The following is a 25,518-nucleotide window of genomic DNA, read 5'->3' as shown; positions in this document are numbered from 1 at the left end:
ACAAATTCGCCGGTAAAATAGCCTTTCGGCTTATTATCTTTGTATGTTTAATACTTTTTCCACCAGGGAGCACCACGCAGAGTTGTAAGGGGGGAAGCTACGGTGTTTATGTTCGTACTAGCATAGCTGTCAGAAGTTTAAAACCTAATAGTGTGAGGTTTAGTTTTCGTAAATACAGTTACTGAATGATTACGAAATGTTTGTGTTGAGTGTGTATTTAATTTCGGGATTGTTCTTTCCTAAGTTATTTATTTTATGCAGGTATATGGCTATTCGTTAGATTATATGAAATGATGATAGCAATAAATTCATTCAGAATGGCTTAATATTATTAGCCAAAGAGGTCATTAGTGCACAATGAGTGTTTTCAGTGATTTTCAGAAGGCTTGGGCCCAGCGTTTTCCCGAGTGTGAACTTCCCCAGGCGTGGGAAGAGGATGTGCGAGCTAATCTGGCGAAGCATCGACAACGTGTAGCACTACTAAGAGAGGAACTGGAGAAAGAAGAATTTTACGTGGAATATTTAGAGCGGCTTTTAGCTGATGTGGAACGTGTAAAGCGCATCATTAGTAAAGATAGTACTTCGGAGTGTGAAGTACTCTCCCTTCCTGGACAAAATGGCGATCCAGAAGTAGAAAATGTGCCGATTTCCATAGATTGCAAGAATAATTTATCGGGAAGTGTAAATGAAACACTAAATAACCAAGTCAGTATTGTAGATAGTCCGGTTTTGATTGATGACAAAGATGAAATACAAGTGACGAAACTTACTCCCGATCACGATAACTATGTTACCGTTATAGAAGTTGGTGGGCCTGTTGATGTAGGTTTGAAGACAGACGAACGTGAAATAAGTGTACCATGCTCACTTTCCGTAGACTCATTTATTCATTCTGCGATATATGATGGACCCGTTAGTTCAAGTTCCCCAGTGGATGAAACCAAAGGTTTTCAAATGCCAGGTTCGCCACAGCGCAAAAAGAAACCACCTGCACCACCAAAAAAACCAAGACGACCTGTACAGGCAGTTCCTCCAGTGAAAAAGGAGAGTGGTAAAGATGATAATCTTAGTTGTACAGAAAAGAAAGTAATCGATAAAGACTTGTTTACAGATGAAAGAGGAAACCGTATTCTAGTCTTAGGTAAACCAGAAAAGTTAACTTTCAATACATTTAAACCAGTTAATGTAGCACCATCAACCGTTGAATCATCTCGAAATTTTTTGGACAGCGAAATTGCAGATGGTGTTTTTAACTCGATTACTTCAGCTTCTGAAGAAAGGTTTGATAAAATTATTCATGTAAACAAATCTGCAGAACAGGATGATACTGACGAAAATTTGTTTCTTGCACATCAGAACAGTTACTCCGAACAAGTAATTTATGATACAGTTGCTCCAGATGAGGATACTCTGCCTTCTGCCAACCTAGTCATAGTTCAGGATAATTTTGCAAATGGAATTAGTGAGGAAGTCGAGGATGAAGAAGATATAGAAGGCGATTATGTGGTATTTTCAGAAAGAACTATAATGACACATAGACTTGGCTCAGTTGAAAGTGTTCCCGGGTCACAATTAAGTGCACCTGAGGAAGGGGAATCAGTTGTGTTAAGGGATCAGGGTGATAGAAGCAGTCCTGACTGTGCAACTTATATGAATATTGATTACTTTTTGCAAAATAAAAAAAAAATTGGTACAGCATCTCATGGAGAATCATTTGGAGCAGATTCAGATGATGAGGATGCTTATTTAGTTCGTTCATTTTCAAGTGACCAGGAATTGGATGCTGAAGGTACATCTGAACATATGAAGAAAAAGCTGGATGTACCCCCACCAACCTCAGCTGATGATGTTTTCGAAGCAGATTCAGGTTGGTTTTAATAATCAGTTTGTTATAATTTGGTAATTATCTTTTTGGTCATGCCATTCACAGAGGTGTTTGAATGAATTATTTGAATGCATTCTTTGAATGGGTATATTGTGATGAATTAGTGAATACGTATAGATATTAAAATCTTTCCCTGATTAGAATTGATTATATTGAAATATTTTTAAACGTTTCACAATGCAAAGCAGAATTGAGTTTTTTTATATTATTATTTATTTATTTTATCAGTCTCCTGTACACATGAATTTTTACAACTTGTGTTGTGTTGTGCATATGATGAAGAGGAGAGGAGCCAGTTCATTATCATCAAATTCCTGCCATGTACCCTCAAGGGGTGTACAGGATATGATAGTGCTACATGAAAAAAATTACATCATTACTAACTTCCAATCTCCAGTTTTCCTCCAAATCAGTCTGTTACTTGTCAAGACTCCAACATTATCAGATCTTATATTTCTATCGTCTAAGGCACTTTGTATCGTATCAATCCACCTATATCTTGGTCTTCCTCTGGGTCTTTTTCCTGCCAACCTGGCAGAGAACACTTGTTTTTCTAATCTTTCTTTGCCCATTCTGTTCAAGAGACCATACCACCTGAGATTAGCTCTGCTAACGCATTCCTGGATGTTGACAATGTCAAGTTCTTTCCTAATATCCTTGTTTTTAATATGATATTGCCATTGATGCCATCTGTTCACCTATAATCTTTCTCAGGACTCTCATATCTGTGGTCTCTAGTCTTTGGTCAAGTGTTTTATTCCTAATCCAGCTCTCAGATCCATAAGTTAAAACTGGTTTGAACACTGTCTTGTATACAGCTAATTTAGTGTTCCGGCTAATTTCTCTCTTATTTCATATGAATTTATTTAATTGACTCCCCACCATACCAGCTTTGCTGATTCTGTTGTCTATTTCTATATTTAATTTACCATCTTCACTAAAAATCGTGCTTAAGTAGCTGAAATGTTTTACTTGTTCCACAGGTTCTCCATTCACAACACAGTTGACATTATCAACGATTCTGCCTATTTCCATTGTCTTTGTCTTTTATCTTGTCTTTCACTTTGCCTTTTTCTATTACTAGTTCTTGGTTTAATTCTTTCATAATTTCTTCGTTTCTTTTGTGATCAAATAGGATATACTTTGCAGTTTTTCTCATAAACTTCATTTCTGCTGTTATTAATCTTTGTTTGTCTTTTTGTTTTATTGTCCAGATTTCACTTCCATAGATTAAGACAGGGCTAATGTATTGTATACTTTTAGTCTCGTTTATTTTTGAACTAGGTTTGGTTTAAATATAGAGTTAATTACACTTGTTATTTTTAAATATTTTGCAATTTTTACGTTTATATAATGCATTTTTTGTAATATAATTTATTAATATGCTGGCAATAAATTTATGTTCACATTTGGCTGTAGTCAAATTATCATAAAAATTTTTTCATATATAGGTAAAAATGTAGTTCATCCTTAGTTTTTGGACACCAGTGTAGATTTGGTTTGATGGATTAGAAGTGCTTCAAAAAATGAAGTGAACGTGTGGTTTACCCCAGGCATCTCTTCTTGGGTCCTGTTAATTAATTAATTATTGTATGATGATACAATGGCCGGGAGTTCCCTTTATGGGAATGTACGGCACTATCTCAGTCCCCCTCAAATTTTATCCATGCTCTCGAACCGGCATAGCTGATGAATCAGGCCTATGGCTGGGCAGCATTCCTGACTGTAATCTGTGTGTGTTCACGGGAGCGGTTTGCCTGCTTGTGGGATGAAAAACTCCCAGATAAACTGGTGGAAAAAAGCCCTACTGTACACGCCCAAGACCGGCTAATTTGATTATGGCTGAGGAAGATCCTTATCTTCACGTTGTCGACAGAAATCAAACCCAGGACACTCCTTCCCCAGGAGTATGGTTGCGAAGTGCAAAGCCACTAGACTCTAATTTACTCACAAAGAGGTTAGCTAGCCATGCCAAGTTATCTCGCAAATTATATTCCAATTAATAACAATTCAGAGGACTCTCTTATAGACACTTCTTATCAGTCCATCTATAACATATCTTCTATATTACAAAAAAAGATGGAACAAACTTACAGAGGCTCTGTGTCGCACACTCATCCAAAGGTCCTGCACTAAAGTCCCTATGCTTTTCCTTTCATCTCGGGCCTTAGGCTTCCATCTGGAGGGTCTTGCTTCAGGAAGTGTTTCGTTGGGATATTGGCGGGCTTTGGACTGCAATTTTCTCGGTACTTGAAAAGCTCAGGCAAGAGGTTTCAGTATACGGGCTTGAAGATTGCTCTGCGGTTTTTGACTTTGGTTGACCACCCGCAGCAAAAGAAACATCCGACTGACACTGCCTCGGGTATTTACATCGGCTGTTCTCTCGTCATTCCCATTCTTCTCCTCTGGTGTGGGTTTGCCATGACATCTAGTCCTCCGGATCCTGCTACTGATATTTATGCCTTTAACTGCTGACTCTTCTGCTTCTAACTGCCGACTTCGATGGCTGCCCACTCCTCTGCCTCTAACTGCCCTTTGCGATGTTCAGCTCAGTCTCTTTTTATTTCACATTCTCTGGGACCTTGCACGAAGGGTTATAACCCCTGAAGAATTCGGCACGGAGGAGAAGAAAGAACGGGTCAGTCTTAACAGGAGATCAAGGAGTCGTGCCGAATTCTTTAGGGGTTACAACATAAGGGCAGAAGAAAGTTGTTTACGATTTAAGTGTATGAGAAAGTTGTTTGTGAGCTCTGCACTTAAACACCTTCAAAGTCAGTGTCAAAGAGATTGGCAAGGTTCAGACAAGTTTCCGCTCCCCTTAAATCGTAAACAACTTTCTTGTGTCCTTATACATACTATTATACAAAGTTCCGGTGGCTAAGCACTACCTTTGTTTTTTACATTCTAGAAATTTTTATTAAAACAGTAAGTACAGTCAATTCCCATGGGGTTATTTACATTAATGTTTAGCATAAAATATATAAAGACATACAAGGTTATTTTTGTAACAATCTCATGAGACTTGACCTGTGTAAAAATCGATGTAAAGCGCTTTGGCATTTCCATGCTACATCGAGTTTTACAGCAGTACTACGATGTGCACTCTTTGCACCACTAGCAATATGCCCTCTAAACTTCAGTCTGCTGTCAACCATCACTCCTAAATCTCTAATCTCACCCACTTTCTGTAGTATGGCACCATCGATACAGTACACAGCCTTATATTTTTGCACTCCAAAATGTAACAGCTTGCATTTATTGATATTAAAACTACAACCTCACTCTTTTGTCCAAGTAAAAAGTCTATTCAAATCTTTCTGAAGGGAATTAACATCAGAGATGCTACTTAATTCTTCCTAATTTTGCATCATCAGCAAATAACTGAAGATATCCAGTCAGTTTGTAAATGATATATCTAACTTGTTTGTAAATGATATATCATTTACAAACAAGTTAAACAGCCAGAGCTCAAGAACAGAACCCTAGGGCATGCCACTTGTTATACTTCTTTTTTTGAGACACTGCTTCATCATACATAACCTGCTGGTATCATTCAGAGAGACAAACTCTGAATGATACCAGCAGATTGATATCGACAAGATTTTTTTTTTCCCTAAGTTGTTACACATGTCATAAGCATTCTTGTGAAATTGAAAGTCATTCTATCAAGTAGTTTGTTTTATACAGCTGTCTGAAGCAAAAGTTATCTGTATCCCTTGAAATGGATAAAATTGAGTATCGTGCAGTTATAAGATTCGTTATAAAAGAAGATTTAATGGCAAAAGAAATTCATTTGAAGTTCATTAAAGTTTTTGGGCACTCTTCTCCTTCATTTTTGACAATCAAGAAATGGGCTGCCGAGTTTAAACCTGGCCGTACCAGCCTTGAAAATGATCCACGTGAAGGACGTTCAAAAAGTGGAACAACACCAGAAATCATTGATCGAGTGCACGATATGGTATTGGATGACTGGCGAGTCAAAGTGCGTGAAATTGCTGAGATTGTAGGCATTTCAAAAGAACGTGTAGGATATATTTAGCATGAAGAATTGCACATGAAAAAGGTTTGCGCAAGATGGATGCCGTGCTTGTTCACAGCAGATCAAAAACGCACTCGCATGAAAATCTCTGAATAGTGCTTGGAGCGTTTTAACAAGAATAAAACTGATTTTGTGCATCGATTTGTTAATATGGATGAGACTTGGATTCACCATTACACACCAGAATCCAAACAGTGGACAGAAGCCAGTTGTTCAGTGGCAAAGAAGACAATGTCAGTTCCATCAGCAGGAAAGGTCGTGGCATCGGTGTTTGTGATGCTAAAGACATTTTATTTATTAAATATCTTGAAAAGGATAAAACAATAACCGTGCAATATTATTCAAATCTTTTAACCAGACTATACGAAAAAATTTGTGAGAAAAGACCCAGTTTGCAGAACCAAAAAGTTATCTTTCATCACGACAATACATCTGCCCACAAAAGTGCTTTGGCAAAGGGAAAATTAAGGGATATGCACTATGATTTGTTGGAACATCCACCCTGTTTCCCAGATTTGGTTCTTTCTGACTTCTATCTCTTCCCAAATCTAAAACTCTTCCTCTCCTGTCAGCGTTTTTGTTTGAATCAAGAGGCGATTGCAGCTGTAGAGGGGTATTTTGCAGGTCTTACTGAGAGCCACTACAGGGATGGGATAATGGTGCTAGAGCATCGCTGGAATAAATGTATTAGTCTTAAGGGAGATTATTTTGAAAAATAAAAATAATTTTGAAATTATAAATTTTTTTTTCATTGTTAAGCTGAGAACTTTTCAGACCACCCTCGTATTCCCAACTTCTGCAGCTTGTATACCAACTTATCGTGTAGTAATCTATCTGAACTCTTAGAACTATCCGAATTCTTAGACTTTGCTTTTGCAAAGTCTAAGAATATCACTGTATATAATTCTCCCTTATTTCTCCTTTATCCTTTATCTAATAAGGTAACTTGTCACCTTATCATGAAATGCAAGTAGATTATTAAAACAGGACCTATCCTTTACAAATCCATGCTGACCATCATAAAGAATATGTTCATCAACCCAATCCTATATTCTATTGCTTACCAATCTCTCCAACACCTTGACTACAACTTCAGTTATACAGACAGGTCCATAGTTGGAGACTACTGTCTTAGAACCATGCTTGTGGGATGGTACCATTTTGCCTTCTTTCAACTCCTTAGGAACCCTACCCACCGCAAGACTTTCATTAAATAACTGGGTCATGGCCAACTATGGTACACATTCCTTAAGAATATGTGGTGATATGGCATCCATTCCCACAGCCTTATTCACATCTAACCCAACCAACATCTGATACATCTCTCTTTCTTTCACTTCCATTTCTCCTAATACTTGTCTCTCTTCTATATCTTCCACTTCATCATTTGCACCAGTATGATATACGCTGATAAAGTGCTCATTCAATAATTCCACTATATCCTTTGCAACTGTTAGTCTGCTGCCACGAGTATCCACCAATGTTAATCTGCTATAATTTTTCCTCCTCTTGCTTGCCATGTAGTGGAAAAATTCCCTTGAGTTAACCTTGGCCACCAGTTCTAGCCTGCACTTTATACTCTTCATGGGTCCGATCACTACCAACTGCCTTGTACCTCCTCCATAACATTTTCTTTTTCAGCATGGCTTGCTTGATTTCATCTGTTACTCGCCTAATCCTTAGTATGCAGTCATACATCGCTTTTGTCAGATACTGCTTTGTGAGTTTCCATGCATTGTCAACATCTTTTCTGCTCAGCTTACTCAACGTACTGATGCTAACTGTCTACAGAGCATTCTATAATCACCTGCCTTATATTTCCACACGTATCCATTTTTGGCAGTGACTGTTTCATCACTTCCCAAACAAGTGCATCATGATCATTCTCACCAACCAGTTGCAGTGTCAACACTTCATTTGTTGTTTCAAGGATACTTGCGACATAAGACTGAATGATATAATCACGTAATCACAAGAAAGATATTTATTTAACCAAATATTTCGGTCTGGAAATAACAGACCATCGTCAGTGGTATTACAAGAACAGTTTAAAAAATACAAGCTAGAATACTAACAATAGATCGTTAAAATTAGAACACGCCACGTGATGTTATATCACTAAGTATGAAACGGAATATTTTGAAGTAGAAACATGAATGATTTTGCTATTAAAAAAAAAAAAAAAAAATTAACGAGTAATCTTGATTAGACTTTCCCAGATTTTTGATATAGATATACAGTCATTACGATTCAGGTTGGGGCGATGGAGCAAGGCCTCCACGCTTTCCTTGAACAAATGTTCGAACCTATAACAGGATCTATGTGAGAGGCAAGTCCTGGACCAAAGGATGCTGTGGTCAGTTTCAATCCCGTGTTGAGCCAATCCAGACTTTTCAGGTTTGTTGTGAAGAATGGATGATTGATGTTCTTGGATTCTTTTTTCAAGAGAACGTCCAGTTTGTCCAAAATAAGAGAGATCACAGTTGCACAGAATTTGATAAACTCCAGGAAGAGATAAAGTTGAGCGTTTGTCTTTAGGAGAAGGAAAATGAGAAGACAATTTGTTAATAGGTGAATACGTAGTTGTTAAATCATATTTCTTTAAAATTCTTGCGATAGGTTCTGAAATACCGGAGATATAAGGAATAGGCTCTCGATGTATTGAAACTTTGTTGTTTTGTGGAGGATTATAAGAATTGAGAAGACATCGAGTACTTTTTTCAGAAAAGCCATTGAGTTTCATGTGTTGTTGGATAGTAAAAAGTTCTTTCTGTAGATAATCAAAAGTAGAACAATTAGTTTTGGCTCTTCTGATGAGGCATTTTATAATTCCTTTTTTTTTGACATGGATGATGGGCTGATTCTTTAAGAATATAACGACCAGTGAATGTTGGTTTCCTGTATACTGTAGTTGTAAGAATATTTGAAGGTGATCGGATGAGGAGAACGTCTAAAAAAGATAACTGATTGTTTTCTTCTAATTCCATAGTAAACTTTATGCGATGATGCAAGGAATTAATACTGTTTAAAAAGGAAGGTAAAGCGTTTTTGCTGTGAGGCCAAATAGTAAATATGTCATCTATATATCTTACCCAAAAAGATGGTTGAGGGAAAATAGATGCGAAGAGGACTTTTTCTAAATGTTCTAAATAAAAGTTGGCTAAAGCCGGAGAAAGAGGACTTCCCATGGCCGTTCCTTCTACTTGGCTATAAAATTTGTTTTGACATACGAAATATCCAGAATGTATTACGAGATCGGATAGTTTTATAATATCTTGAGGAAAGATGTCAGCAAGTAATTTTAAAGTTTCCTTGAGAGGTACATTGGTATATAAAGATTCTATATCAAAACTAACCATAAGATCTGTAGGTTGTAATGAGACATTTTTTAATTTTTCTAAGAAATCTGAGGAGTTTTTTAAAAAAGAATTAGAGTTGCCAATGTAAGATTTCAATAATTTAGCTAGATATTTGGCTATATGGTAAGTAGGAGAATCAATACAATCTACTATTGGACGAAGAGAATAGTCAATCTTATGGATTTTTGGGAGGCCATAAAATCTAGGAGGTCTTGCAAAATGAGTTTTAAGTCTTTCAATTGTGTCTTTATCCAAACTTTCTCTTTTGCTTCGAGATCGCTCCACATATCAAGAAATTGATTATAATCCAACCAACAGACAACTAAAGAAATTAAATTCTCTCCTTGATGAAGTCATCAGTTTGGATACAAACAGGAATTATAAAATGGAAAAAAATGGAAAAAACAGGAATTATAAAATGCCTCATCAGAAGAGCCAAAACTAATTGTTCTACTTTTGATTATCTACAGAAAGAATTTTTTACTATCCAACAACACATGAAACTCAATGGCTTTTCTGAAAAAAGTACTCGATGTCTTCTCAATTCTTATAATCCTCCACAAAACAACAAAGTTTCAATACATCGAGTGCCTATTCCTTATATCTCCGGTATTTCAGAACCTATCGCAAGAATTTTAAAAAAATATGATTTAACAACTACATATTCACCTATTAACAAATTGTCTTCTCATTTTCCTTCTCCTAAAGACACGCTCAACTTTCTCTCTTCCTGGAGTTTATCAAATTCCGTGCAATTGTGATCTCTCTTATTTTGGACAAACTGCACGTTCTCTTGAAAAAAGAATCCAAGAACATCAATCATCCATTCTTCACAACAAACCTGAAAAGTCTGGATTGGCTCAACACGGGATTGAAACTGACCACAGCATCCTTTGGTCCAGGACTTGCCTCTCACATAGATCCTGTTATAGGTTCGAACGTTTGTTCAAGGAAAGCGTGGAGGCCTTGCTCCATCGCCCCAACCTGAATCGTAATGACTGTATATCTATATCAAAAATCTGGGAAAGTCTAATCAAGATTACTCATTAATTAATTTTTTTTTTTTTTTTTTTTTTAAATAGCAAAATCATTCATGTTTCTACTTCAAAATATTCCGTTTCATACTTAGTGATATAACATCACATGGCGTGTTCTAATTTTAACGATCTATTGTTAGTATTCTAGCTTGTATTTTTTAAACTGTTCTTGTAATACCACTGACGATGGTCTGCTATTTCCAGACCGAAATATTTGGTTAAATAAATATCTTTCTTGTGATTACGTGATTATATCATTCATTAACACTTCATTAACAACTACATCTTGTGAAGTTATCACAAAATCCAAGACATTAAAGCCTCTAGTTGCTTCAATCACATGCTGCTTAAGATACTTATCTCTCAGAAATTCCACACAAACTCTATATCTCTTTATTCCCATACACTATCTTCTCCTTTGAGTCTATATTCCTCTAATTAAAGTCTCCCATCAGGATCACTTTCTTTTTACATGCCCAACTAATTTGCCTAAACATTTCACAGTCGATATTCTCTGCATTCCCTGGCCTATAACAGCAGCCTATCAGATATACTAACCTGTTTATTTTGACTTCACACCACACAGATTCAAAATCTGTGCATGCACTATCAACTCCCATACTTTGCAGACACAATTCCTCTGCACTCATTAACAATGATCTTCCCCTCCTCTTTTCACATTTCTGTCCTTTCGGAATATTATATATATCCTTCTAGTTCTATTCCTGACATTACGTCCTCCGCAGACAACCAAGTTTCGCTTATTCCAATTATTTTTGGGCATACCGTCTCAATCAATGCAACAAACAAGCTCTCTTGTTTTGAATGCACCTTACATTTGTGTATAAACATAACAATCGCTGTATGTTTGAGGCCATTCTACCACACCAACATTCTCTATTCTATCTGCTATACCACACCTCTGTCTTCGGTCTGACCACTCCCATTTCCCTGATCCTGACTCTGATTTCCATTCTTACCTGTCTCATCCTCATCCTGATAATGTAATGTAATAAATATATATTTATATATCGGGATCAGGAAATTGATGAACTTAAATTATTTTTTTTTATAAAAGAAGTCCAAGCAAGGTTAATATTAATTACATCGGCCAGTGTTTATGTTTTTTTGTTTGAATGGTCAAGGAAGCCTTCGAGGTTTGTTGGCCATGTGACTAAATTTCAGATACGTCATAGAGTTATGTTAGCCAAATTGAAAATTGAAGAGCTTTCTGCTTGAATGTTTCCATAAAGGAGTTTGCAATAGGGAAGTGTGTAGGGAGGGGAGGACAGTGGTGATCACATGGACTTCCCTTCTTTTTAATGGTAGAAATTGTTTTGCCACAAGAAGTAATCTGATCATAGTACATGGGTAAAGAGGAATGAAATGTTGGGCAGAAATTTATTTTATATCAAGAGAATTGTCATTGATGGGGAAGTTTGTAAAGAGGGAGTGATGCCACATAGCTGACTAAGAGATCTTGTTTGTCTAAAACAGGAGTGGCCAACTTCATTCTATACGAGGGCCAATATATGATGAGTGGTAGCGTCACGGGCTGCCACTTTTAGACAGAACGTAAATAAAAATAAACTCTGCACTTTTTCAAGGCAATAGTTATATGTATTGAATTACTATATTTGTTAAATCATTTTCCTAGTGGGAGAACAATATAAAATACTTGATTGATTTAAATATAAGTTAAATTAAATTTAATTACATATTTTTAGTTTTTTTACATGTAGCACAACTTAATGAGAAGACTATGGGCGTTCATGTGTGGCAACAAGTTCATCAAAGTCGATTTTCAACGATGATGACCATAACAAATCCTGTAGGTGGTCATCAGTCAGTCGGCTTCTTTGTGACAATTTAACCACCCTCATAGTTGAGAAAGTGCATTCACATCTGTATGTGCTTCCAAACATAGATGTAATTCTCAAGCTGAAATCACTCAATGCAGGATATTTTTTTCCTTGGTACCAGTTTCCAAAAGTCAATGCCTATCTCCATCCTTGACTGGAAAAAGGGTCACTTTGAAGGTCACACAACTCCAATTGAATAGTGTCATGCTGCTCTGAAATGTTGCATTTCATTGGATTGTTAAATAATGTCAGTTGTGGCTGTATGTCACTGAAGTCAAAAAATCGCTTACTGAATTGCTCCAAAAGTTGGTCTAACATTGGCACAGAAAACTTGAAGTCAATGTCATGCTCTCCTCCATCAACTCCCTGCAGGAAGGGAAATGTACCAAGTTTCCTCTGATTAAGGTGAATTTAAAAACTTTCAGTTCACTTATGAACCCATCTAGGTGTCCAACTAAATCTGAGATTGATTTGTTACGTCCCTGTAACTTCATGTTGAGTTCATTCATGTGGTGTGTGATGTCTGTTAGAAAGGCGAGTAAGCGTTAAAATGAGGATCACATAGTTTTGTGATTAGTTCTTTGTTTGTCTTCTTGTGTTCCTCTAAAAACTACTTTATTTCCTTTCTCAAAGCAAAAAACCGTTTCAAACAGTTCCCTCTGCTTAGCCAACGTACTTCTGTGTACAACACTAAATCGTCATATTCTGCCTCCATTTATGTTAGAAAAGAAAGAAACTTGCAGTGTGTCAAGGCCCGGTTTCTGTCCTTAATTAGATTCACACATTTCATTACAGTTTTCATAACATCCTCTATCTCCCGAATTTTACCACACAGAGCCTCCTAATGTATAATGCAGTGCAATACAGGGAAATTGATTCCAGCCTTCCTTAGTAAGCTAACTAAGCCTGATTGAGTACCATTCATTGATTTGGCACCATCTGTCACAATAGCTGTGAGATTGTTGATGTCACTAGTACCATTTACAACCTTCATAACTGCATCATAAATGTCTTGACCTTTGGCTGTGTTATGCAATGACTCTAATGCTAGTAGCTCTTTATTAATAACAAAATCTTTGAAAACAGTTTGAATGAAAATTAGAAGTAAATGAGCTGTATCTGTTATGTTAATTGATTCAACCAGAGCCAATGAGAAGTAAGCTGAATCTGTAATAACACTTTTTAATTTATTTAATATGTGAGAACCTATTTGCTCGACTCTTTTTGTTACAGTTTGTTTTGATAGTGGGACGCTTTCAAACTCACTGGCAATTTTGTCTTCCCCAAATGCACGTTCCATTTTCACAGAACAGTGTTTTACAAATTCACCATCAGATAATGATTTTTTTTGCTTTTGCTATCTATGTGCTTATAACAAACGATGCCAAGAGTGAGCTTTTTTGTATTGATGTTGGTTTAGTAAAAATAGATTTTTGAGCACTAATCTTGCTCTTCAAATTACCTACAATTTTATTGCGTACTTGTCCAACGTATTTTTGGTATTTAGTTGCATGGTGCTGTATGTAGTTGCATTTGAGGTTATATTCCTTGTGCACCGACAACACTTGCACACACACAAGGTACTGTGGTTTGTTGTCGTTATTGTTTATGAACAGAAATTCATTTTCCCATTTCTCCTGAAATGACCTGTTTTCTTCACAGATGTTACGTTTCTTACTCATAGTACACAAAGGCTGAAGTAACTGACCAGGGGACACAAACTGCAACAATAACACTGTTAACTGTGAAACTGAGTCTCTGAAACTGATCTCTGTAACCAGAGCAGAGCAAGTGACTTTCAATAATGCGTTACTCTGGAGCACATAGAAATCTACCACTCCCACTACTACAACTTGCACAGAGAAGCAGTAGATTTTATAAATTGAGTAATATTTTTAAAGCAATTTTGATTCCGTGTTGAGAAAATAAATTGTTTCCATCATCAGAAATAATGAATATAACTAGTATATCAATCAGAAAATCTGCGGTAGAAACTAATAGCTAAATTGATAATACATATAATTTAATATAGTTTTTATCCTGCCGTGGGCCACACAAAATCATGTTATGGGCCTGCTGTTGGCCATTTATGGTCTAAAACAGGGGTTCCCAACCCTATGCCCGCGGGCACCATGGCGCCCGTCGACCAATTTGTGTGTGCCCGCCGCTGTTCAACTGTGTGCCGTATAGTTTGAAATAATCACGCAACAATTCATGTAATGCTATATGACGCATGCGTTAATGACACATGACGAGTATTAAATGCATACAATGTAAAGTAGATGCACATTCAAAGTTGTTCATTCCAGTTTAAGAACTGGAATATCATCATATTCTCCTAATTATGAAGCACTGGCCAATGACATGCAATGCCAAAGATCACACTAACTTACATATATATATTTAAATTTTTATATAATGTAAACTTTTAAGTAATAAAACATTTGATTATAATGTAAACTTTGTATGTATTCATTTAACAAAAGAATTCAAAAAATTTGCTTGAAAAAATAGATGGTGCCCGTCACCCTACTGGTATTTTAGAATGTGCTCTAGGAAGCAAAAAGGTTGGGAACCCCTGGTCTAAAACATTGTCCTTAGCTTGAGTAATAAAGTGTTCACTATTTTTGGATTTAGGAGGGGGAAAGACCTGCCAACTACCCTGAAAAAAGGGAGTGATAACTATTCACTTGAATGAAACTGTTCACAAATAAGAAATATAATGGATTTGATCCACTTTTGTTAAAAATTGATATATTAAAAAGATTAGACAAAAAGATAACACACCAAAAACGAATTCAGCAAAGCTATATCTATCCCATATATAAAAAGTCTATCAGAAAAACTAAGAAATTTAAGACGTACAACATAAGAACTTTTTTTTTTTTTTAAGCTTCCTGTAAAATTTAACTATTTATTCAGTGCATCCATCCTGGTTGGTCGAGTGGTTAGCATATCTGCTCTCCTGCCAAAAGGCTGCAGGTTCGAATCCCACTGTTGGCATGGATGTTTGTGGTTGTCTGTGAAAATACTAGTGGTGGTGGTGCACAGTAGATGCATTGGTGTAGATGATACGGTTTGCTGTAGTTGGTGCATTGTGTGGTGGAGACAGAGAGTTGTAGATTAGGTGCCCTCCCTTGATGAGTCTTTGGACCCCTTGCAGGTGTCACGTAATAATAATAATACATCTAATGACCCCCACCCTCCCATCTAGAAGTATACCATATTAAGTGAATGTGTAGCCTTCCATATAATAGCTAAACTGGAAATTAAGTTGATATAAAAAAAAGTACCATATAGAAGATCTCTAGTACCATGTAGTAGAGATCTTCTGTATAATTGATTAGAAAAGCATTCAACTCTTACACCATGCTATGTAAGAAAATTGAACTGAAACAATCGCAAAACAACCAAATTTAAACAAAAATGATGGGCTAAAAACATCCAGGTGTTGGACAACATGCATGCAATCCTAATAGCAATGCATATCCTCACATTGACTAGAGTACCTTCACTACAGGTGACACTCATGTCCATTATAGAAAAAGAAGAAAAATTAACATCGAGTGAATGGTAGTGATAAAGTAAAAATAACTTTAAAAGGCAGCAGGAGACCCTAGTTTTTTTATTTATTTATTTTTATTATCATTATAAATATATAAATGACTGTAGGCTAAATACCATTGATCAGACCGATGAAAGATTACAGTAATATTGAAATATCAGACTAAAAGTCAAGTGCAAGAACCAAATGTCGTAAGAAAATTCTGACTGGCTGATGTAGTTAATTATTAATCTTATTTGGATTTTTTAAAATTTATTTTATCTTTTATTTTTACTACATAGTTCAAGCTAGATCGGTTAGTTTTAGATGTGATATAGCTTACTGTGGTATGTTGCTAGTTATAACGTAGTAATGTATATATATATACAGGGTGTTCGGGATAAATTTGACATATTTATAATTAATTATATTTTTCCGTAAGTTACATGTATTAACACACACTTCTCTTCATTTAAAAGTTTGGACCCTTCTTCGTTCATATACAAGATGTCAGAAAGGATGGATAGCTGGAACCCACCTGAATCATGGAAGAGAATAACTTGTATCATGATGATTCGTGCCCGCCATCAAAATAAGGATATTACGACTGCTGCCCAATGCTCCCTGAATACAGTAAAAACAATCAGGCATGAACTAGAGACTTGCAATGGTGACTACGAGGATGTAGCAAGAAGAAAGATCCCTAGCAGACGATCTGATTGCGTTCGTACAGCAGAATTCCTCGCAAATCTGCAGGAACAGGTGTTGAAGAACCCTGGCATTGGAATTCGGGCTTTGTTCGTGGAGTTGCTAACTGTAGTCAAGCCCTGGATAACAAGGGTAGCCAATGGTAGGCCGTATGTATGGCAGCAGGATTCGGCCCCTTGCCACACCTCTGGGAAAAGTCAAAAATGGTTGTCTGAAAATTTCTACGACTTCACCAGTCCAAATGTTTGGCCTCCAAACATTTGGACTGGTGAAGCCCCAGACCTTAACCCCATGGATTATTTTGTATGGGGCGCAGTTGAAAAAGACACCAATCGCACTTCCAGTAATACAAAAGCCCAGTTAATGGATAAAATTAAAACAGTTTTTGCGGCCCTTCCCAGGGAGACTGTAGCATCAGCTTGTTCGAGGTTCCGAAGCAGAATTGAAGCTGTGATCGATGCTAATGGTGGTTATTTTGAGTAAATCTTGTTGATAGTATTGTAATTAACTCTGCCTGTAATGTTTTTTTGTCAATTCATTAAATTTAATAGATACAAAGAAGATTTTCTTTTTCCTTACGAAACTGTCAAATTTATCCCGAACACCCTGTATATATGTTCTAGAATGTGACCTGAATGTAAAGGTCAAAATGTATAATTTTATTATTAAAGTTTTTATCTCAAATGGTGTTTGACTTTATAAATCAAATATAATAAGTGCTGCTACCATTTAAATTCACTGAATGAAAGTATAAAATAATGCGTCAATCACATTAACATAAGAACGCCTTACACACTCATACACGTAACAATATCTTTTGTATCTTTTGACTACCTATCACTACTATTACTACTCTGCAAGACAAGTGCCATATGCACCACAAATACAAGCAGTGGAACTCTTCAAAGCAAAGTTGACTTGACCATCATAGTAAGAAACATTGTAGACAACTTCATAAAAAAAATACAGCTGGAACAGTCTACTTGCTTTGGGTGATCCTATAACTTTATATGAAAAGTTTCTCTGTTTTACAGAGATATTCATGAAGTCAACAAAATCTTTAAAGAAAAGAAAGAAAGAAAACAAACAGATGTAAACCTCTTGATAAACAACAATATACTAAATAGTCATCTTCAAGGACAATCTTTGGAAGAGACTAAAAAAAATCATTAATATAAACATACAAGAATCCAACTAAGCCAAAATATGTGCTACTAAATGAAATTACTACCCCAAAGATTTTCTTCAGACAGTGGTAATGTGAAACTGACATGGTTGATGCTCAGTGAATTGCTTAACAGAAAATAAAACATCCCTGTAAGACTTCATTTCCAAAAATTTAGACCAGCAGTGTGAACAACATTACATTGCTCAAAAAAGGCATCCCTCTAATCATTACCTATAGAAATCAACCCACTACAGTCAGCAGCAAGCTATGTTTTTTACATCTCTAAACTTGAATTGAAGATACTCTCTCTCTCTCTCTCATAGTTAGCTATTCTGTAACCCCCAAATTTGGGTATAGTATATCTATGAGACACACTTTGACCAACTGCATCCATGCTTTTGAAACTGATTACTGCAATATTTGATTATTATCATTTTTTTATTATTATTATTCAGGCCTCCATGGAGTCAAAAGATTCATCGTGGGAGGCTAGAAAACACCGTCTGTCATACCACTCCGTGAACTCATTGACTGTTTGTGCTTTCACCACTCTATCCGGCAATGCATTTCACAATTCAACCCCCCCCCCATGCAAAGAAACCACTCTTCAACTTCTTGCTCACAGCTTCCTTTCGTAACTTCCAGGGATGGCCCCTTGTCCTCACTCCTTTTTCCTGTTCCACCAAGCGAAATAACTCCCCAGTGTCAACACTCTAACTACCTCTCAACAGTTTAAAAGTCTCAATGATATCACTTCTCCTTCTTTTATCTAACAAACTCTGCAGTCCGCATTCCTTCAGCCTGTCCTCATAACTAACATTGTACAGTCCTGAATTCATCTTTGTTATCCGCTTCTGTATCCTTTCCGGGGTGCTTAAGGGTCAAAGCTGTATAACTGGGAGGAGACCTCCACATAGCCTTTAAAGGAATGCGGAGAACCGACCAGGCTTCTGACCTAATGTCCAATCCTCACCTTCTCGTGGTGCACCCTGTTGGGTATCTACTTGGATACTGAACGGACGAGGATGGGCTGGCAATTTGGGATTTAGCCGACCAAATTGTATTCTTATTGGTTAAACCAAAATATAGAATGATGGTACAACATGACAAAATTTCATGCCGGCTGGGATGTCACCAGGGAACCAGGGCGAACAGCGAAAAGTCAGCTACTGGAACAAATCTGAAAATAAACCCCAACTCAACATCACCAGAGTTAAAGATCGGTACTATCAACGTCAGAAGCCTGAATGGTAAAGAAATGGAGCTAGCTGAGGAATTAGATAAGTACCAGATCGACATAATAGGGGTGACGGAAACAAAAAAGACCAAAACTGGTGAGATCTTTCTGAGCAATAAATACAAAATGTTATATTCAGGCAATGACAATCAAGGAAAAGAAGGAGTAGCCATAGTATTCAACACAAAATACGAGGCTAATCTTATTGAATGGCAGTCAGTCTCAAGTAGAGTGATGTGAGCAAATATGAGAATGGGGAACTGGACAATGAGACTTATTTGTGCCTATGGTCCCACAGAAGGTTCTTCTAAGGTAGAAGTGGAGGAATTTTTTGAGGCTTTAGAAAAAGCAACTGACACAATGAAAAATGAAAAGTTGGTCCTTGTTGGGGATCTAAATAGCAGAGTAGGAAATGATTGTGAGACATACAAAAATATTTTGGGAAAATTTGGAGAAAAGAGCAAAGCTAATAATAATGGCAAATATTTGTTGGATTTCTGCTCAGGACGTGGACTGGTTATTACTAACACCATGTTCCAACATAAAAATGTGCACAAATTCACATGGAGAGAAGAGGCTAGGAATAAGAAAAGTCTCATTGACTATGTTATTGTCGATTGTGATGTTTTCTCCCTGGTGCAGGACACCAGAGTGTACAGAGAATTTGAAATTGGAAGTGATCACTATTTAGTCTTGAGCAGGATAAAATTGAATTTCATATTGAAAAGAATAACATGTAAGAAAGTTTTAAAGCGAATAAAAGTTGAGCAGCTCTCAGATGTGAACTGTAGACTAAAATACAGAAAGATTATTGAAGAAAAAATGAAAGAGTTTGAGAACAGGAATCAAACCTTGGAGATTCAGTGGCAAACTCCGAAGAAAACATTGATTGATTCTCCCAGAGAGGCATGTGGTGAGGTTGTCTGTAAGGATAAAAAAATCAGAACTCCCTGGTGGACACAGGAAGTTAAAGAGGCAGTGAAGGAAAAGAAGAAAGCATACCAAAAGTTCCTGTCAAATAAGTCAGCTTGTGCTCTTAAATATAGAGACAAATGCAAGAATGCTAAACACTGTGTAAAACTAGCTAAACAAAAGTCATGGGAGGACTTTGGCAAGAATATAGAAAATAAATATCAAGAAGGTGGCAAAATATTCTTGAGGTTGTTGAAAAAGCTTAAGAATGGAGGAAAGAGTGCTGTAAAAGGAATTAGAGATGATAAAGGTGACATGAAAACGGGAGAAAAAGATATCCTTGAAGTATGGAGTAATTACTTTGAAAAACTGCTAAATTAAACAAGCAGTGATGACAGCACAGTTGTAAAAAACACTGACCAGGCATGCAGTCCGGAATACATATCCATACTTGAAGTAGAAAAAGCCATCAAAGGCTTCAAATGTGGAAAGGCACCAGGAGTAGATGATATTTGACCAGAAATGCTGAAGTATATTGGTATAAGAGTCTTACAGTGGCTGCACTGCATAGTTCAGAAAGCCTGCACAGAGGGACGAATTCCCGATGATTGGAGTAGAGCTCTCATAGTACCCATATATAAAGGGAAATAAAACTGCATGTGAGAATTAATGAGGTATTTCCCTACTGAGTGTTCCTGGCAAGATCTATGCAAGTATACTTGAGAAACGGTTGAGAAGAATTGTGGAAGAAAAGCTTGGTGAAGAACAAGCTGGATTCAGGCCAAATAGAGGCTGTTAGGATCGGATCTTCACTTTACGACAAATAGTCGAGAAAGCATGGGAATATAACAAAGATCTGTATTTAAGTTTTGTCGATCTGGGAAAGGCATATGACAAGGTGCCAAGAGAGAAGCTATTCAATATGCTGCAGTTATAAGGTGTCAATGGGGCATTATATCAAGCAATACTTAGTCTTTATTTGAGTTGTAAGTCAGCAGTTAGAATTGAAGGAAGTATAGGAAGATGGTTTAATGTTAAATCTGGTGTGAGACAAGGATGTACATTATCCCCTCTGTTATTCATTATCTATATGGATCACATTATGAAGGAAAGTGGTATTAAACATGATATCAAAATTGGAGATGTTTATGTCAGCTCTTTGCTTTATGCGGATGATATTATACTTCTAAATAAATCTGCTACAAGTCTGCAAGATTCTCTGACTAAATTGAATAGCTGTTGTAATCGATATGGTATGAAGGTCAGCAATAAAAAGACAAAGACAATGAAAATAGGCAGAATCATTGAAAATGTCAAGTGTGTTGTGAATGGAGAACCTGTGGAACAAGTAAAACATTTCAGCTATTTAGGCACGATTTTTACTGAAGATGGTAAATTAAATATAGAAATAGACAACAGAATCAGCAATGCTGGTATGGTGGGAAGTCAATTGAATAAATTCATATGGAATAAGAGAGAAATTAGTCGGAACACTAAATTAGCTGTATACAAGACAGTGTTCAAACCAGTTTTAACTTATGGATCTGAGAGCTGGGTCAGAAGTAAAACACTTGACCAAAGACTAGAGACCGCAGATATGAGAGTCCTGAGAAAGATTAGAGGCGTTAACAGATGGCATCAATGGCAATGTCATATTAAAAATGAGGATATTAGGAAAATACTCAACATTGTCAGCATCCAGGAATGCGTTAGCAGAGCTAATCTCAGGTGGTATGGTCACTTAAACAGAATGGGCGAAGAAAGATTAGCAAAACAAGTGTTCTCTGCCAGGTTGGCAGCAAAACGACCCAGAGGAAGACCAAGATATAGGTGGATTGATACGGTACAAAGTGCTTTAGACAATAGAAATATAATATCTGATAATGTTGGAGTCTTGACAAGTAACAGACTGATTTGGAAGAAAATTGTAGATAGGAAATTAATAATAATGTAATTTTTTTCATGTAGTACTATCATATCCTGTACACCCCTTGAGGGTACATGGCAGGAATTTGATGATGATGATTTGATGATGCATCCTTTCCACAGTTAATTTATCCCTTTCAAATCCTGGGGATTTGAAGGGGATAAATTTGAGAACAATAGTCCAAGTGTTGTCTGATCAGTGCTTTATACAATGGAATGACAACTCTTTTATCTCTACAGGTCAGCATCCTTCTCAGTATTGCAGCAATCCTCTGGGTTACCTTCACTACCTTTGCAATATGTTCCCTGAATTTCAGGTTTCTATCAATCATCACCTCCCCAGATCTGCCTTCCCTACTTCCTCCAGTACAGCTCCAGAGTATGCAGCCTCCCATCAATGTATCCCAGACTTCAGGACTTTATACATTTTACTGTACCGCATTAAACCAACATCATCATTCATTTGCCCATCTCTCTGGCTTATTCAAATTCTCTTATTCAAAATACAAAAAATGGTAGAATATGCCTTTCCCTCATCTACCGCTCTTGTCACGTTATTATAAAAGGCAATCATGTTACTAAAGCAAGAGCATCCCTTAACCAATCCATGTTGATTCTCACAGATAACATTACCCTCATCTGTCCAATGTTGTATTTGGTCCCTCACTAATTTCTCCAAGATCTTAACTACTGTTGAAACACAAACTGGCCTGTAATTTGACACTTCCAGTCTGCTACCATCCTTATGCAATGGCACTATCTTACCCTACTTCCACTCCTTGGGTACCTTTCTTTGGCCAGACTTTCATTGAAAAGCCAGTCAGCAGAGCTGTCAGTTCTTTAGCACATTATCTCAAAATGCATGGCAAAATTCCATCCAGTCCCACTGCTTTATTGATATCCATAGTGCTCAGTGTTTGAAACACACTCTTCTCTTGCACTCTAAACCTCGAACTTGCTTAATCCCTCTATTATTAAAACCTACTTCTCCAGGATGAAATACTCCAATAGAGTGTTCATTTAACAATTCCACTATTTTCTCTGCATCTCTCTTTTCCAATTTTTATCCCACAATGTTATTCTTCCACAATTATTTCTTCTCCTACTGGCTACATAGTTAAAAAAAAATTCCTTTGGATTTTAGGGCTAATTTCTTTTCATATTCCAGTTTACCAAACTAGTCAATCTCCTGGCTTCAGTCTTATATTCTTTAGGCATCTACTCTCTACCCCTCTCCTTATATCTCTTCCATAATCTTTTTTTTTTACCTGCTGTTTCTGTTTGATATTGTTTGTGATTCACTTTACACCAAATTGTGTCCTCTTCTTCACTCTTGGAATACAGCTTATTATTGCTGCTAACAAATGTTCCTTCATAATTTCCCAAGCACTAATTAAATTATATTAAAGCTGTTTAATATAAGTCTCAGCTCTGGCAAGGTTTCAAGAGAGTGGAAAGAAGGTAAGATCATTCCTTTACATAACGGTGGCTCCAAGACAGAAGTGTTGAATTACAGATCAATTAGTATCTCTAAAGTGGTGGTTAAAGTATTGGAAAAGTTGGGTAGAGGTAAAATGAAGAAATAGGTGGATAAGAATATGATACTCTATAGAGGACAGCATGGCTTTGTAAAAGTTAGGTTCTGCCGCCTTAGTAGTTTATTCACATTTTATAATAAAATGATAGGGGAATTGGATTCGGTGTCATAGCTTCACCATGATACTGCTGAACTTTGCAGATGGATTTGATAGAATTGTGGAAAACTATTACATAAATTGGAGCAAAGGGGAATGGATAGGAGGGTGGCTGACAGACATCATGTAATACAAAATGTAAGGTAATGCAGTTTGGAATGAAAAGATCACATATCAAAAGATATCATATTGATGGTACTGGATTACAGAATTGATGAGGCTAGGGATCTTGGGTTGATGGTGGATAGAGATTTGAAATTCAGAGGACATATTGCAAAAGTTGGCAGAATAGCTCAAAGGATTATGTGGATGTTGAAGAACACTTTGTCAATGAAGATAGTGAGGTTATTATCTCTCTCTTATAAGGATATTATTTATCCACACCTTGACTACTGAGTACAGATTTGTCACCTGGGGTTTCTTAGAGATCAGGAGGTGGCAGAGAGGATTCAGAGCCGAGTGACCAAGCTGGTGACAGGACTGTAGAATGCTTGTTAAGAGCATAGATATGAAGGTATATAAATTGCAGAGTTTGTGATAGGTGTATGAGAGGGAATATGATAGAAACTTATAAGTTACTGAGTGATACAAAAGATATTTTTCATTAAATGACTAGTAGGACAAAAACAAGGGGTTGTGTCTGGAAGTCATGCAAGAGCGCGATTTGTAGAGATGTGCAGACTAGGTTCTTTGTACTAGTGATTGAGTGTAATGGATTTAAAAAAAAATTTTTTTTTATTATTTATTATCCCATAGTATTATTACACCGATCATAGAGGTCAAGTTCATGTATTTTATACAGCGCCTTTTCTGGGTAGTTATAGAGTTCACATTTGGAAATATTCATACAGTTTAGCAAATGCATTGGTGATGTTTCCTCGATGTTACAGATTTTGCAGGTGGGGAAGACTTTTATGCTATTGCTAAACTTGATTGGTCTTGTGTGGCCGGTCTTGAGGCAAGAGATCATGGTAGTGGCACTGCGATTAAACTTGGAGTTGATGGTAGCCCCTGGATTTTCTGTTGAGTACCAGTGGTGAGTCATGTCCTGAAGAATTGTTCTTTTTATGTTTTCTTTTTGGGTGGTTTTAAAAAGATCGAAATCTGTGGTATCACTTGATGTTGCGGCCATTTTTGCTACTTCATCTGCAGTTTCGTTTCCCTTTAATCCCACATGGGATGGGTTCCATTGGAAGATTATTTTGGAATCCTTATGTAGTTTATGTTTTTTGCTATGTCTCTAAGTATTTCTTGATGGCTAGTGTAGCAGTTCTTAATAGCTTGAAGGGCTGCTAAGGAATCTGTGAAAAATATAAACTCCTTAGGGTTTTGTTTGTCCAAATATTGCAGTGCTGTGTTAATGGCTATTAATTCTGCATGGTATGAGTTGCATCCAATACTGTTAGTTGTTTTTAGTTCTATATTATGAGAGCCATAGATGAGTACGCCACTCCCAGAATTACCATTTGGATTTTTGGAGCCATCTGTGTAGATCTTTATTGAGTCAGGTCCATATTCCATTATTTTTGAAAGGGCTAATGATCTCAAAATTTCAGGGTTTTCTAGGCTTTTTTTCTCATGCTTCCCTATTTCAGAGTTGATAACTAGATTTTTCCTGTCTTGATTTGGAGGAAATGCTGGGAGGTCGGCTATTTTATTTGGACAATCCAAGGGAATTTTATTTTCTATGATTTCATGCATTGTTGATTTTTTCTCTATTCTGTTTGTTGGTTTCCAGTTTTTAAAAAGTTCACTTGTTCTATGATGTGCAAGGTTGGCTCTTTTTTTTTTCTATATGGTTAGATTTTCTTGCCACTTAATTTTTAAAGGAACAAAGTTGGATTTTAATTCTGCTATTTTTCCATGAGTTGTATTCCTTAGTCCACATATGATTTTAGTTGCATTTTTTTGAATTTTTATAAGCTTGTCTAAACTGGTTTGCGATGTTTGCATCCAGATAGGCAAAGCATATTCCATTATTGGTCGGATAATAGAGGTGTATGTGATTTTTAAGGTTTTAGCATTGGCTCCCCACTCTTTACCTGAGATACTTTTCATGATATTTAGTCTTCTTTTTGCTCTGACTGCAACATTGTTGATATGTTTATTGAAGCTTAGCGATGAATCCAGAGTAACTCCAAGGTATT

General features: G+C 36.6%; 1 protein-coding gene across 1 annotated transcript in view; it reads left to right on the top strand.

Moving 5' to 3' along the window:
• Positions 1–357: 357 nt before the first annotated feature.
• The window catches only part of RhoGAP1A (Rho GTPase activating protein at 1A), a 587,523-nt gene continuing 562,362 nt past the window's right edge, over positions 358–25,518 (top strand). The window contains exons 1-2 of the mRNA XM_090414103.1: positions 358–1,867; positions 12,048–12,151. Coding sequence (XP_090270229.1) covers positions 358–1,867; positions 12,048–12,151 — 1,614 coding nt within the window. The remainder of the gene's footprint in view (positions 1,868–12,047; positions 12,152–25,518) is intronic.

Source organism: Typopeltis vanoorti, chromosome 24, assembly GCF_054136105.1.
Source record: "Typopeltis vanoorti isolate ZY-2024b chromosome 24, IOZ_Tvanoo_1.0, whole genome shotgun sequence".
NCBI classification, from domain to species: domain Eukaryota; kingdom Metazoa; phylum Arthropoda; class Arachnida; order Uropygi; family Thelyphonidae; genus Typopeltis; species Typopeltis vanoorti.
The sequence above is the reverse complement of the archived record's forward strand: the minus strand, read 5'-3'. Positions and strand labels throughout refer to the sequence as shown.